At 40.3% G+C, this 14,060-nt stretch overlaps 1 protein-coding gene and 1 long non-coding RNA gene across 4 annotated transcripts in view; one reads left to right on the forward strand and one right to left on the reverse strand.

The window, feature by feature from the left end:
* Positions 1–1,088: 1,088 nt before the first annotated feature.
* LOC116652526 lies at positions 1,089–4,983 on the reverse strand. Its single transcript, XR_004305650.1, has 2 exons — positions 4,920–4,983; positions 1,089–4,746 (listed from the first exon to the last, which is right to left on the reverse strand). It is a non-coding gene; the product is annotated as an uncharacterized LOC116652526 (long non-coding RNA).
* A 605-nt stretch (positions 4,984–5,588) lies between these two features.
* The window catches only part of RIC1 (RIC1 homolog, RAB6A GEF complex partner 1), a 49,385-nt gene continuing 40,913 nt past the window's right edge, over positions 5,589–14,060 (forward strand). For all 3 annotated transcript variants that reach the window (XM_015848970.2, XM_015848972.2, XM_015848971.2), the window contains exon 1: positions 5,589–5,848. In XM_015848970.2, coding sequence (XP_015704456.1) covers positions 5,708–5,848 — 141 coding nt within the window. In that variant the 5' untranslated portion in view covers positions 5,589–5,707. The remainder of the gene's footprint in view (positions 5,849–14,060) is intronic.

Here is a 14,060-nt window from a genome sequence, read left to right on the forward strand (position 1 = left end):
AGGCAGTATGAAATGTCAGTATTTCAAAGACTATAGTAAAATTTAGGGAAGAGGATCACAAGACAAATCACACAAGGCCAAGAAGGTCACATGAACCTAGACAGCATTTGCACAGGACCAATCACTTCTTTTAAAATCTCTCTTTCCTCCAAATTTTGCTGAGTAATGGCATATTTGTTTTTCTTGTACATACGTAGATACGAATCTTGAAAGGATCTGAGCACTCACAAGCCCCTTTTTGTTTAAAGAAGGTAGAAAAAAACAAACAACTTCACTGACTACATCTATAATTTCTCTACTCTTCAGTTATATACTATCTGTGCTTACAAGCTTTGCAAGCTTGGACGATTTTTGCAGCTGAAACATCAAAGTTTGCCTCTGATTACATTTAGAAAAAAATGTTTATTTAACTCTGTCAAGGAACTGTTGAAAGTTCCGTGCGTGGTTCAGTGATTAAAAAAATGTGACTATTAGTGTACAGCCCAAAAGGAGACGTTCAAGTAGCAATTTCTCCTGTTCGGCTGTGGTTTTTATGCTAATTTACTACAGAAGAACAAGCTCTATAGCTCCACCCAGTGTTTCTTTACAAACTTCAAGTCTACGTAGGCCGTGAGATAGCTCATGAGGGATGTTTCTAGATGTGGATGAAGATAACCAACTCTCTAGAACTTTTCTAGTGCATTCTGCTTTCATAGAATCATAAAAACACAAAATCATAGAACCACTTGAGTTGGAAAGGGCTTTAAAGACCACTTAGTTTCAAACCCCCTGCCATGGGAAAAGGTTGCCACCCACTGTATCTTGCTGCCCAGAGCTCCACCCAACCTGGCTTTCAGCACCTCCATCTAAGACTAGACCTGACTGTATCTACACCTTTTACATATATGTATATCACCAGCTAATCCTGATTCTGTGGTGATGAAAAACAATGCAGTTTTACTTGCAGCTGTATTCTAGCAATGTTAGAACAGCTCTTCCTCAGAAACAATTTAGCTGAGTCTGATAAAAGGCCCTTACAGAAAAGCTGACTTTCTTTCTTTTTTTTTTTTTTTTCTTTTCTACAGTCTCTGACCACAAAGAACTAAAACTGAATTGATACTCATTTATTTCAGACATATCCAGTTGAGTACAGACAGAGAGAATCTCCCAAGGGGAAGAGAGATGGGATCTGGAATAACTGTTAACCAAAGGGCAGTGAGGTTGTTAAGATACAAACTGATAACAAACCAAGCTCTTAAAACAAGACTGTAATTTGTTTGTTTAGTGTTTTATGGCTGTTCACTTATAATGCTGTGCATGTTACCGGGCAGCCTTGTCAAGAAAATTCCAAAGTTCAGATGATGCTGCACTAGCAAAATTTTTAGAAAGAACTAGATCAACCAGAATAAATACTTAATCAAAATAGAGTGTGGTTGCAACAGCTCCCTTTGCTTACCAGATAAAAGCCTGCAGAGGGCACTGCCAATGCCATGTGCACATCCATATACTGTCAGAGATAATTTAGTGTACCTCTCAGTCTACATAAATGCCTAAAATGAAGAGATGGAAAACAGATTTAAGTTTAAGAGCTACTAATTGTACACAAGAAAAGTCCTCTATTTTTGATAGCTCAATTTTTTTTGTTTTTTTCTTTAGCTTTGTTCCTTTTTATCCTTCACATTCATCTACTAAAGAAGAGAGTGCAACTGTTTGTCATCTGCAAGTCCGTATCCTGCATCTTGGACACAGATGGTGTCTCGTGCTCCAGGTGATGTCTAAAATCAGATTTTTGTCTTCAGCAAATCCTCCTTTACTTTTCACCTTCAGAATGAAAATATTCTTAAAATCCAATAACAGGGCCAGGGCATTACTTGTTACAGATCACACTCTTCAGGTGTTAGCAGTAACACATATAAATATAGTATTATATCAATATAATTTAAATGCACTTTTGTGAGTTATAGATGGTAATAGATGCAATACAGCAAATATTTGCAACGTTCCAGGACCACATACTGAAGACAGTAATTGAAATGTATAACAAACATTAAGCCTAGGCCATCTTATTGACTAGCACTTCTGCATGCCAGAACCCCTCTCTCTCCAAACATCTTGTCTCCAATTCTGTATCCACATCACATACTGCAACCATACTGTATACTCAGTACCTCATGTGGTGGGTGTTGCTTAGTAAAAAACATGCAGCCACCAACCCCCAAAAGCTTAATTAATTCATTTCCTTCTTTCCACAAATGGCAGCTTGCAAGGTTCTTTGGTCAGTTTGTTTACAGTAAATAAATGTTTTTCTGGCACTGTGTTTCATAGAAAATATGCCAGGAATCACATACTTGAGCCACTTAGCTCCTTACACAATCCCTTTTTCCTGCTGGAAAGCCATACGTGCTCTTCACTGATCAGAGGAGACTGAATGAAATTCACTGAACAGAGAACAGTGGTATTTTTCTTAGAGTCTGCATAGTCTAAAATAACAAACTTAATAATGTCGCAAATGTTAAAACGGTCTGTGATTCTGGACATTTAATTTTCAATGGTGTCAAACACTGAAATTCTTCAATGAATGCAATTCTCAAGGCATACCCAGAAACCACAATGGTGGTTAGCAAAATAGTTGTGTGCACAAACAAATTCCTCAGTGACAGGCTATCTAAGAAATTAAGAGCATATTCCTCATTTACTGAACCCAGGATAATAAAGTCAGAAAGGCAACCATGAATTTCTAAGTATATTTCCACATGTGGCTTTGCAGTCAGCTAGTCTTAACATCTGCAGAAGCCCTCTCATTTCTGCACCAGAAACCAGTCTCTGTGAAGCTGTGGTTGGGTTTTTTTCTTTTTGTTTGTTTGTTTTTCCTTTAAGCTGCAAATACAACAGTACATGAGAATCTAATTTATGTTTGTGGTGCTAGCTGTAACTCAGTGCCAGGATTCTAACGCTGGCAGCTCTGCAAGATGCCTCCACTACTGCAATGTTTTCACCTGGGTCTGCAATCAGCAGCATCTATCTCCCTCTTTTCCATAGCCTGCTTACAGCAAGGCCTATGTTATTTAGGTTATTTTGAAGTCCCTGCATGCTCCCACAGCTCTGAGTGAGCACTTCTCTTTCAGGGAACAGTTATCTCAAGAGTTCAGTTTGCAAAACTTCATGACTACCATTGTGTAGGCAGGTGAAAGCAAGTCTTATCTTTGGCTGTGTGAACTTGACAACGATTGACAGCTGGACCTCTGTGCACGAAGGGCTTTCACAATTCTGTCCAGCCTTGCTATCATAGTCCCTCTGCTATATTCTGTCCCTGTGACTAGCAACCACTGCCAGATCTGCTGAAGGATCCTGCAGCTCGGTCGTCTGTATGCTTGTCATTTCCACACATTTTGGCTCTCAGGGTAGTCTGACTTACATTCCTTTATCACAACACCAAGAAATAGGTTTATGTTTTTGTACTCAAACAGCGTATGAATCAAAAAAGTCTATTATCTTGCTACAAAGTTACTGCACTAGGCATCTAAATATGCTCTTGATTCAGACAAAAACAGTATTGAAAAAATGACACAGTTTAGATTGTATCCTTGTCATTGACATGAACATTTTGACAATAACACTTCCAGGTACAATGCAGTATGATTTGTGTTGGTGAGCTTCCCACCACTATTTCTAACTCCACTGCAGCACTTCATGTCTTTCCTCAGTTAAAGCAACAACAATGCAAATATGTCAAAACATTAGTCTTCCCTTTTTGCACATTGATATGGTTCCATCGTAGTCGTTATTGCTAGCAGTAGTTTTCCCTCATTAACATTATTCTCAGCATACAACCCAGAATTATTCACCTGAAGCAGTATGACCTGGAAGCACGTTTTCTTCTTATGCATACATGTGTTACGATGCATAGCATTAACTAAGGGAGCCACATGAAACTACTGGAAACATGTGGGTCCCTTATGATTTTTTTCCCATGGATTCTGATAAATTTATCAGCACTTTACTTCCATTACGTAAGTCTGAGCAAATGCGAAAAATCCAGAAGAAATATGATTCTAAAAGCCATATATTCCTCAGGATATATTTCATGCTATCTATTTCCTACGTGAGGATTAGAAAGTATTTTAATGAACAGGATACTGCTATACTCCTAAAACTTAATTTACTAATTTAGAACGCTTGTTACCTGCAAAGCAGGCCAAAACAGGTTCAGAGAAGAGTCTATAGCAAAGATAATGCATGTAGCAGATGTGCTGACTAGCATCTGTCTGATGGCAGGGTACCTGATGGTAAGGCTTTTCTAAAGGTGCATGTTCAGAAAACTAAGGTAAAAATATCTTGTCATTTTGCTTCTATGTATGTATAGATATATTTCCAAGATATATTAGTTCTGTTTATGTTCTAAAACATACAGATTTCAGCTGGGATGCGGTAATAATGGAATGTGATGATGGAATGAGAATGGACTGCCCAGAGAAGTGGTGGAGTCACCGACCCTGGGAGTGTTCAAGGAAAGACTGGATGTTGTGTTGAGGGACATGGTTTCGTGGGAGCAATTAGTAATAGGTGAACGTCTGGACTGGATGATCTTTTAGGTCTTTTCCAACCTTGGTGATTCTATGATTCTATGAATAAACAAAAGATGTTTATTATCAGAAGAGGTGTTAGGATAGAGCACTCCTTAGCTGTGGGAAGAAGCCATGTTCTTTGAAGGGAATGAGGTAATATGCATACTGGCTTTTCTTGGGACACCACAGTTCAAAGGAGCTCCTGCAACAAGAAGCACAGAGAAAATGATTTATTAATCTTCCTCAGTTATAAAATACTTGACGCTGGACCTTTCCAACTCATGTGCTGGCCTTGGGATGGTATAGACACATGCTGTACATTCTCTTCCACCTTTTCCATCCCCTCACCCTCACTCACCACATCCACCAGCATACCTGAGGTTTAGGCACTTCTCCCTTCTCCCTTCTGGCTCCACACTGGACAGCACAGCACAGCACAGCACACACCCACCTCTGTAAGCCCTCCCCAACACACCCCCCAGGGCCGACGACCACCCCCCACTGCGCATGCGCCATCCTCCACGAGCCGTAGGCAGCCCGCCACGCACGGCCGCGCATGCGCACATCGCGCACCCCGCCCCTTCACTCCTGGCGGGGAACCTTGACACGGCGCCCCGGAGCTGCGGGGGCGGAGCCGCCTCCGCCTCTGACGTCATTTCCGCTTGTCCCCGTGCCCGCGGCCAATGGGCGCCTCGTCGCCCGGCCCCGCCCCCTCCCCCTTCCTCCGCCGCGGGGCCGCTGTGGCGCTGGGGCCGTGGCGGTGGGACCGGAGTTGGGGGCGGGGAGATGGCGGCGGAGGCCCGAGCGGCGACCGCCACAGCGACACCCAGAGCGGGCGGGAGAGCCACCCGCGGGAGGGAGGAGCCGCCGCGACTGCCGCCGGCCCGCGCTCAGCTGTGACCGCTCGCTTCTCTCAGGCCGCGGCCCGTCCCCCCCCTCGCGCTCTCCGCCTCCGCTTTCATCGCCTCTACGCGGCAGCGGCGGCGGCTGGAGCCCGGCCGGGAGCCCTGGGCTGCCCTTCCTTCCCCTTGGCTGCGGCGGTGATTATGCGCGGGCGGCCCCGGGCCCTGCGGCGCTCCGAGCCCGTGGTCCCGAGGCCGTCGCGCGGGCGGGGAGCGCGCCCCGCCTAGACCCAGCGAGCGGGCGGCCGGCAAGCCGCAGCCATGTACTTCCTCAGCGGCTGGCCGAAGCGGCTTCTGTGCCCGCTGGAGCGCCTGGAGCCGCCTCTGCACATTCAGACGGACCCCCGGAGGGCCTTCTTCGCTGTGCTTTCCCCGTCACAGCTCAGCATCTGGTACTGCAGGGTGAGTGTCCCGGCTGCGCTTTGTGTCCCGGGCCGTGTTGCTCCGGAGGGGCCGTGGATTGGGATCGGAGCTCACGGAGTTCTGAGCTACTTGTGAGTGCTGCCTGTTTCTTTGCTGCTGGCAGGGCAGTGTCAGGAAAGCACGGGATCCGTCTGCTCACGCTGCACCGCGTATTCCCCGAGATGAACCTCAGAACCAACTTTAATTTCGTCCTCTTTTCTTGTTATACTTTGGCCGTAGCTGGCTCACAGGCATTACATAGAGGCTGCTCGTGGGACTCTTTCAAACGTGCTTCGTGCCTTTTGTGTGCGTATGTTACACGTTCTATGTAAAAGAGCACATAAGCATTAAGAAAACCAACAACGAAGCACGAGGTTTGTTTTTGTGTTTTTTTTATAAAGCAAAACTGACTGTGACTGCTGTGATCTCTAGAGATCCCTTCCAACCCCTACAATTCTGTGATACTAATTATGTAATCCAGAAGTCCACAAACATTGTTCGATGAGAGTTTAACTGTTGGGTGGCCCTGAGAACAGGAATTGCAATGGCTTTTGGTTGGAAGTTGCAGCTTTAGCAGTGTCGTTTGAAACTGCACATAATTGGTATTAAATGTTGTGCTTTAAATTAGCTTTGGTAAGATTGTTAACACAAAAATGCTGCATGTCAGTTTGATTTGGAGCAGCATTACAAAGCAGTTGTAGTACTGACTTGAAATTTTGATGCTGGATATTTTGGAATTCTACCTAAGTAAAAATCTCTGCCTGTCTATAAATATGCCTGATTCCAGTTAATTTTCCGAGATCAACTCAGATTACAGAGAAAAGTATAAATCCAGTTTTAGAAAGCTGGTATAGAGCAGAGTCAAACGACAGTCATAGCCTTAAATCTTGCTTTAAGTTATGCTGAGATTTCATCACTGTGTTGTGCTCTGCCTGTCTATTAATTAGTTCCTGGGTGTGGTGCCGACGCTGTATTTTAACTTCCATGTGCATTGCATCAGGGGGTATCAACCATGTACCTGCACCGTGTGAACTTTGTCATGTGGCCTATGGTCCCTTTGGTTTGTGCCTTGTAGTGTAGATGAAGTATGCAGTCTGCTGGCTTCTGCTGGTTGTTAAATTTCTAGCTGTAGTTGTCAAGTAAACGTAATCGGTGGCCTTGTCTGGGAAAATAGGTAAATGAGGACAAGTTTGTAGAATGCTTAGCAAGATGTGTTTTATTGTCCAGGAGACAGCCTATTTTACAGTCCATTCAGAGCGGCTGCGTTCATTACCTGACAAGTTTGGACTTGTGTTGGAATGCTGAGCAGCTTGACAGAAAGAAAGACAGAAGAGTTCACTTGTTGCAGGGAAGGTTGAGCAAACTTAGAAATCATGAAAAACTTCTCATTGCATTCAGTTCTTGTATGTAGTGGTTTATTTTGGCACTGATTTTGCCAGACTTGATTTTAGACTACAAAAAAATTTCAGTGTCACCTGCAAACAAAGATTTGTGTTGAGCATTTTTTATGAGACTGTGTTGCATAAAGTGTATTTATTGCAAGTGTGTTGTTTGTTTGTTTGCTTTTAGGGGTGAGGTTGTATGTTTAACTGTTATGAAATAAACTATAATTGTAACATTCTACAAAATGTTATCATCAGGCAGAAGTATCTTTAGAACAAAGCTACTTTTTGGTCAAGTTGAACTAATTCGGTTTTGTGAAGTGGAAAAGCCTTCAGGCTAATGTCCTTGTTAAAGCTTAATACTATCTCAAGTATATGTGGAAGGCTTTGTGTGAGGATGAGGTGATGAGGCTGCTGAAAATGTTCTGAGGTTTTCAAGAACAGGGGGCCCTTTCAAATACTTCCAGGCTTGTGAACTTATGTGAGTGTTGTGTGTTTGTTCAAATGTAGTGGTAATGTTTAAAGCTCCTTTGTATCTCTTCTGTATTAGGATCTAACAATAGGGAAAATCTCTCTGAAAGTGTGGATTGGTCCTGGGGTTGGAAACCATATGGATATTAAGGTTAGAAAATGAGTTAAATGACGTGGGTAAAAAGAGATCAAGCTCTCTTGGTGTCTTTGAAACCTAAAAAGTTCCTAGACTGCTTAACTTGTCTTGTAGATAGAATTTAAATCATAGATACAAGGACCACTAATCAGTAATGAAACTTATTTCATTACATGCTGAGCACACTCGCCCTGTATCAGTATATTTGTTTATAAATCTTATGTGTGTGATACTGTACTTATTTGTATGTTATTAAACATACGCAGAATGGAAATTAAGGAGTGTAAAGATAAACTCCTCGGTTTTTTTATTTTAGTTATTTCTTTTAATTTTTATTAGTGGCACAAAAATGCTTTGTTCTTGTTACCAGTTGGATTCTCTTTCATGTGCCCTAGTTTGGAGACAGCTGATATTAAGTGTTTTCTTGAATGTTATAATTATTAATAATAAATTTGTGGCCACATTAAGAACATTCATTGTCACTGAAAGCCAGTGAATCTGTTTTCATTGACAGCACCGGAAAGCTTGTTTGACTGTTCTGCTAATGTTAAGTACTTGGATGTTTGAAACATGAAACTTAGTTCTTGAAAGTAACTTTCTGAAATACTAAAAAGAGGTAATTTATTAACCTGGGAACGGAAGGTGTGCTTTCCTGAGGCTGCTGTGCAATTTGAAGGGTTGTCATCTTCACTGCTTGGACATGTATTTTTGTGGCTACTATTGGCTTTTTATGGGGCAGGTCAACTTGCTGAACAAATGGAAACTTGCTTCTCCCTGCTCTTGGAGGGATGAGAGGAGCATTGTTCTCAGCTCACTGAGAGTGTTACTCCTTCGAAAGCAGTGACTTTTTGTTTTAGATGTTTGGTTATCTCATGAAATAAGAACTTAAGGCAGTTTAGTGAATTTAGTTATTCTCTAGACTTTTAGTGTAGATGTGTGCAGCTGTAGAATATGTTCCAAAGGTATGGATTTTTCCACTGCCAATGTTGAAGAGTAAAACAAGAATAGAGCCTGATGACGTAGTTGCACATATAAATATAGTCTGGTGTTTCCTTTCTTTGATCTTAACAGACTGATGGCAATGACAGGAATAAGTACCAGCCTTAAATATTTAATGAAAACCCTTGCACATTGTCATACTGTCTGGTATGACTCTGCCTGTCATTACCAGTCCTGAAAGCTCACTGGAGTCTATTCAGTTTGAGGAAAATATTGTAATTACTTAGGTGTTTACCAGCTTACAATTTAGATCTACCCATGTTTTTAAGCTTTTCTTTTTGTGATATTCTGATGCTGAATGAGATCACTGAACTATAAGTTTATAGGATAGTATGCATGTCAGAATCCCGGATTGCTGAGTAATCTATCTTTATTCTAAATGCTGTCTTTCTCTACATTCTTCTTAGACACTCTTCACATGCTTTTCAGTCTCTAATTTGTTATTTGTTAGAATTGAGCTTGATGCATTCTTTAAGCAAATTGGACACAACAGGGGAACTGTGCTTCTCTTAGAGAAGTTATCTCTGTAATCTGAAGTTTTGGCATGATATAAAAGGAGTTATTTGTGAAACCAGAGCTTATAGGAAATGTGATGTGTGAAAAGATTTATATGCATACATACATTTATATTAAAAATGCCAATGTTACTGTAATTATTTTATTTTTTTTTTATTATATGTGACTATCAAAAGAAAAAAAACCAACTTTATCTGTGCTTCTTGGTTTAAGCTTTCAGAGTTATTCTTTCTAGCATTTGTACTTGAAATTTTCTTGGAATGTGGACATCAGACATGTTGATAATGACGTCGTTACACATTGTGGACAGTGTGGCACAAGTGGCATCAGTGCAGGCTGGATGTCTTGCCTCTTTTGTTGTGGTTTGTGGTTTTTTGGCTGTTTTTTCTTTCTCTTTTTTGTTTTTCACAGTATATTCTCTGCAATTCCAACTTCTCACAGTTACCAGTCAGGGACTGGTCTGAAAAGCCCATTTCTTTTTGCACTTTGGTGAGACTGAGAGCTGTCCAATTGCTTCTATTATAATGTTTATGACTTATGTTAAATATATATATATATATATATATATATATATATGTATATATATATATGGGACTGACTATAAATGGCAGTGCTCCTATCTTGTTCTTTCTGTCTTTGTTCATGTCAGTTCTCAGTGAGAGAGCAACTGAAGTCAGGTTTCAGTGTTCAAATCAACACATGCTGTTAGGATTTTAATTCTCAAAGTTAGTCCAGTAGTTTTATGTTGTATTTGCTTTGCCTCTTTAATGTGTTGAATGGGCTTTAGGCGTGGTTTGCCACTAACCCGCAGCAGTCAAACCACAGTATCCAAATTAAGGACAACGTATCCTTTCATTATGTTCTATTCTGTCAAATAACCAGCAACTGTACCTCTCTCCACTTAGCTAATGTATCGTTTTATTTTGAGGCCTTTGAACACCTCAATAAAAGAAGGCACTTGCTCCTGTGAGAGCTGCTGTTCAAGTCTGTACAGCTTGTGCTATTTGAAGATGGACAGTTCAGATTTAAGAGTCTGCTCAATGTGTATTCAGTTCACGTGGTGGAATGTCTGTGTTTGAAGAAGTAAACCTATAATGTCTTGTGTCTAGTTTGCTTAGAGAATGTTATGTGTGGCCAGTATATCTTGATAGCCCTCTTCATAGAAAATAATGCATATGATCCTGTGTTATGAGGTTGTTTACTCTGCTCCTGGTTTTTGCATAAAGAAAGGAAGTGGGAAAGGTGGTACACTGTCAGGTAGAGTTAAATGAAACTATTGATTTCAGATTACTTTCACTGAGTGTTTGTTGTGGTAAGGTCTTGTTTTTTTTGTTGGTCTTTATAAAGACTCTGTCTTTCTCAGTTAAAAGTCTGAGGGAATTCTTACTAAGCAGTGTTACAACTATTAATGAAACGAAAGTCAATTTTAAAGCAGGTAGTTGAATTGAATGTCTTTGCCTGTGAAACTGGCTTAATACAGTAAGGGTTTTATAGGTAGTGCATTTTTTCTATTTCAGTACTAGTCATCCAAAATGTTTTGTTTCTTTTTTAATTAAAAAGCTTTTTATTTTTTTAATGTTAGAAAGTATCAAGAAACATGAAAATTTCAGAGTACAAGCCCTGTGGAAGGGATTCTTGTGAGAAGGCAGGCAAAGTAACTGAGTGGTGGATAAGGAAGGAAGGAGATGTGGTGTATTTAACTGTGGGAACAGGAAGTTGTATTTTATTCTTCTCTTTTACTGCAGGAACACTAGAGATTTAACTTAATCTTTGGTGGGTGGTATTTCTGTGTTTGGTTGTTTGATTGTTGTTTTGTTTTTTGATTGCCCTCCATTTTTCCCTTTTTATCTATTTTTGTATCCTCTGAGCATCCTCCCCCACTGTTCTATTCATAAGCAAGTTTTAGCTTCTGGATTCTGTTTTTGCCTGACCTGATATTCTTTATTGAGAGGCAAAATGTACTGTATCAAAATCCTAGACTTTCTCTGCAGCAGATTGAGAAATGACTTCTCATCTATTCTGGGAAGCTTTTGCTAGCTTTAAGTTGCGGTTTGAATGAAAGAATTATTACTAGTTTCACAAGAAATCTTCTATTCTTCCTTTGTTAGGAATTGAAGGTGTTTACTTATGTTTTGTAGACTTCTTTTTATTTAAATTTTTCTTTTTGGACAATTATTATTTGCTAGGTTACTTCCTATGTTTTATTAGAAAAAGGTTTCTCAAAAAGCTGTGATTCTGCCATTGAAAGTTTAGTGAAGGTAGACTTCAAGCACTATAAAGAAGCAGAATCACTGTCTTGGTTTATCTTGTAAATCTCGTGCTTAATTGGATTTCTTTGCAGTTTTCAGTAGTTGCATGCTGAAGTGTGGAGAAAGAAAAAAAAATCACATGGAGTTTTCATGAAGATGATATAGGGAATTGGTCATCCCAACCGACACAAATGCAAAGATGTAGAGAAAGTTCTGTGTAATGGAGTCTGAATACCTGCTGGTTTTGTACATACTATGAGGTAGTTATCTTAAACTAATCAGAGAAAGGTATAATATTGACTGGGCCCTTTTGTTTTTTAAAAATGTGTATTGAATGATTTGTTCCACTTGGGGCAAGTACTTAAAATTAGGCCCATAAACTTCTTTTTATACAATGTACTTCTGTGCTGTTATACCTCCTAGGTCACTTTTTTTGGTAATAAATGACTTCAGATATAAAATGGGTGTTTCACTTGCATGTGCAGAGCGTGCTGCTTTCAATGTGTGTGAAGCCTGTAGCTGTTCTCTCTCTTGTGGGGAGCTTGTAAACCTGGGCAGTGAACGTTCTTGCGTTAGGGGTTTTCAGAACTCTTAGTTCTCAGTATCTGAATGTGGAAGTAAATTGCACTGGTGAAATATTTATGGTTTAAGCATTAGCTAGACAGACTTCCTGATTTATTGAATTAGAAATCAATCTGCTTGCTAATAGGAGACTACCGAAACTTGAAACAATAGAAAGAGCATGTATGCTTAGTGGTAACTCCTCTAGTCTTCATCTGTAAAGACAAAACGTAAATCAATCTAGAAATAAGTTTTGTGTAATTTTCACAATTGCTGTGTATGCAGGATGTTCTCCCAGATTCTAAGGTATAGTAACAGCTTTCTCACAGATAAATGTCACAAGAACATTATGGTATAAATATGGTCATTATGATTTGTAAAAGTAGCAATACAGAGGGGGAAAAAAATGTTGTGCATTAATTTGTTTCTAGCACTTTTCATTTTGCTTGCTGCTAAAATTCTTGAAAGACAGGAGCACTTTAAGGTTGGTGTTAGAATGATCGGAGCAGATTACCATGGTTGTACTGTCACAAGGCACTTCTTTTCCTCTTATATCTAAGACACTGAACTTGGTTTTAAACCAAATTGTGAAAGACCACGTCGTTCACAAGAGCAATAAAGTAAATTCTGTTACGAGTGATGTATTTATTTCAACCCTGGGCAACGCTACAGGCTTGGGGCAGAATGGCTGGAAGACTGTGTAGAAGAAATGGAGCTGGGAGTAGTGATTGATGCTAAGCTGAATGTGAGCCGACAGTGTACCCATGTGGCCCAGAAGGCCAATGGCATCCCAGCCAATGGCATCAGAAACAGTGTTGCCAGCAGGAATAGGGAAGTGATTGTCCCCCCTTCTATATAGAGGGGTCAGCCTCTTCTCTCTTGTGATAGGCCTAGAGGGAATGGCTTCAAGCTGTGTCAGAAGAGATTTAGGCTGGACGTCAGGAAATGCTACTTCTCTGAAAGAGTGGACAGGTGGTAGAATGGGGTGCCCAGGGAGGTGGTGGAGACACTGACCCTGGAGGTATTCAAGGAGTGTTTGGACATTGTGTTGAGGGACATGGTTTAGTGAGAACTATTGGTGATTGGTGGATGGTTGGACTGGGTTATCTTGTAGGTCTTTTCTATTCCATCCAGATTCTGTGATTCTGTGATTTAGCATTAGTTTACTTGATCTACTAATAGCTGTGGGGAAAACAAACAAACAAACAAACAAAAAACAACCCAGCTGTCTGAATTGAAAAAGCTGGTGTAAATAGTTCTTAAGGTAAAGATCAGTTTGCTTATTGTACTTTACAGTATGAAATCTTAACTTTATTTTAGGAAATCAGTTCTATGTAGATGTGAAATCTAATTAATAGAACTGGTCACAGATTGCAAAGTCATACTACAGGTATGCCAAGGCTGGCTGTCAGTGTGGTATTAATTAAACTCCTTGTTTAAATGTGTAGTAATTTCATACTAATTTGTGGCTCTGTTTCTTTTTTAAGGATACTTGAAGCAACTGGTTTCAAATGTGGTGGTAGTAAATGCTCACGTTTCATGATTTCTGGGTAGAATTAATGATTTTACTTCATTTATTTATTTGCCAGTTCTGCCATTTGACCTAGTAGGCTAGAAACAATCTTAGGTTGGCATCATCTCTGTCTGTCATGACAGATGATTTTTCCCATCCAGACGCTGGGGTAGTGTACTCTTTTTTTTGTGTGTGTAGAGTTTGTTGCTATAGCTCTGAAGAGAAATGATCATTTAATGTGGTTAGAGAATGCATCTGCTGTATTGATGAGGGGAAACTTCTAGAAAAAGCTTGGTTTGTTTAATGTGGCTGAAGGCTAAGGAAGCATGGTTGTGCTCAAACTAATGTATATGCACGTAATTCTCTGTCTTCCTTCCCAGTGGGG

The sequence above is a fragment of the Coturnix japonica genome, chromosome Z, assembly GCF_001577835.2.
Source record: "Coturnix japonica isolate 7356 chromosome Z, Coturnix japonica 2.1, whole genome shotgun sequence".
Lineage (NCBI taxonomy): Eukaryota > Metazoa > Chordata > Aves > Galliformes > Phasianidae > Coturnix > Coturnix japonica.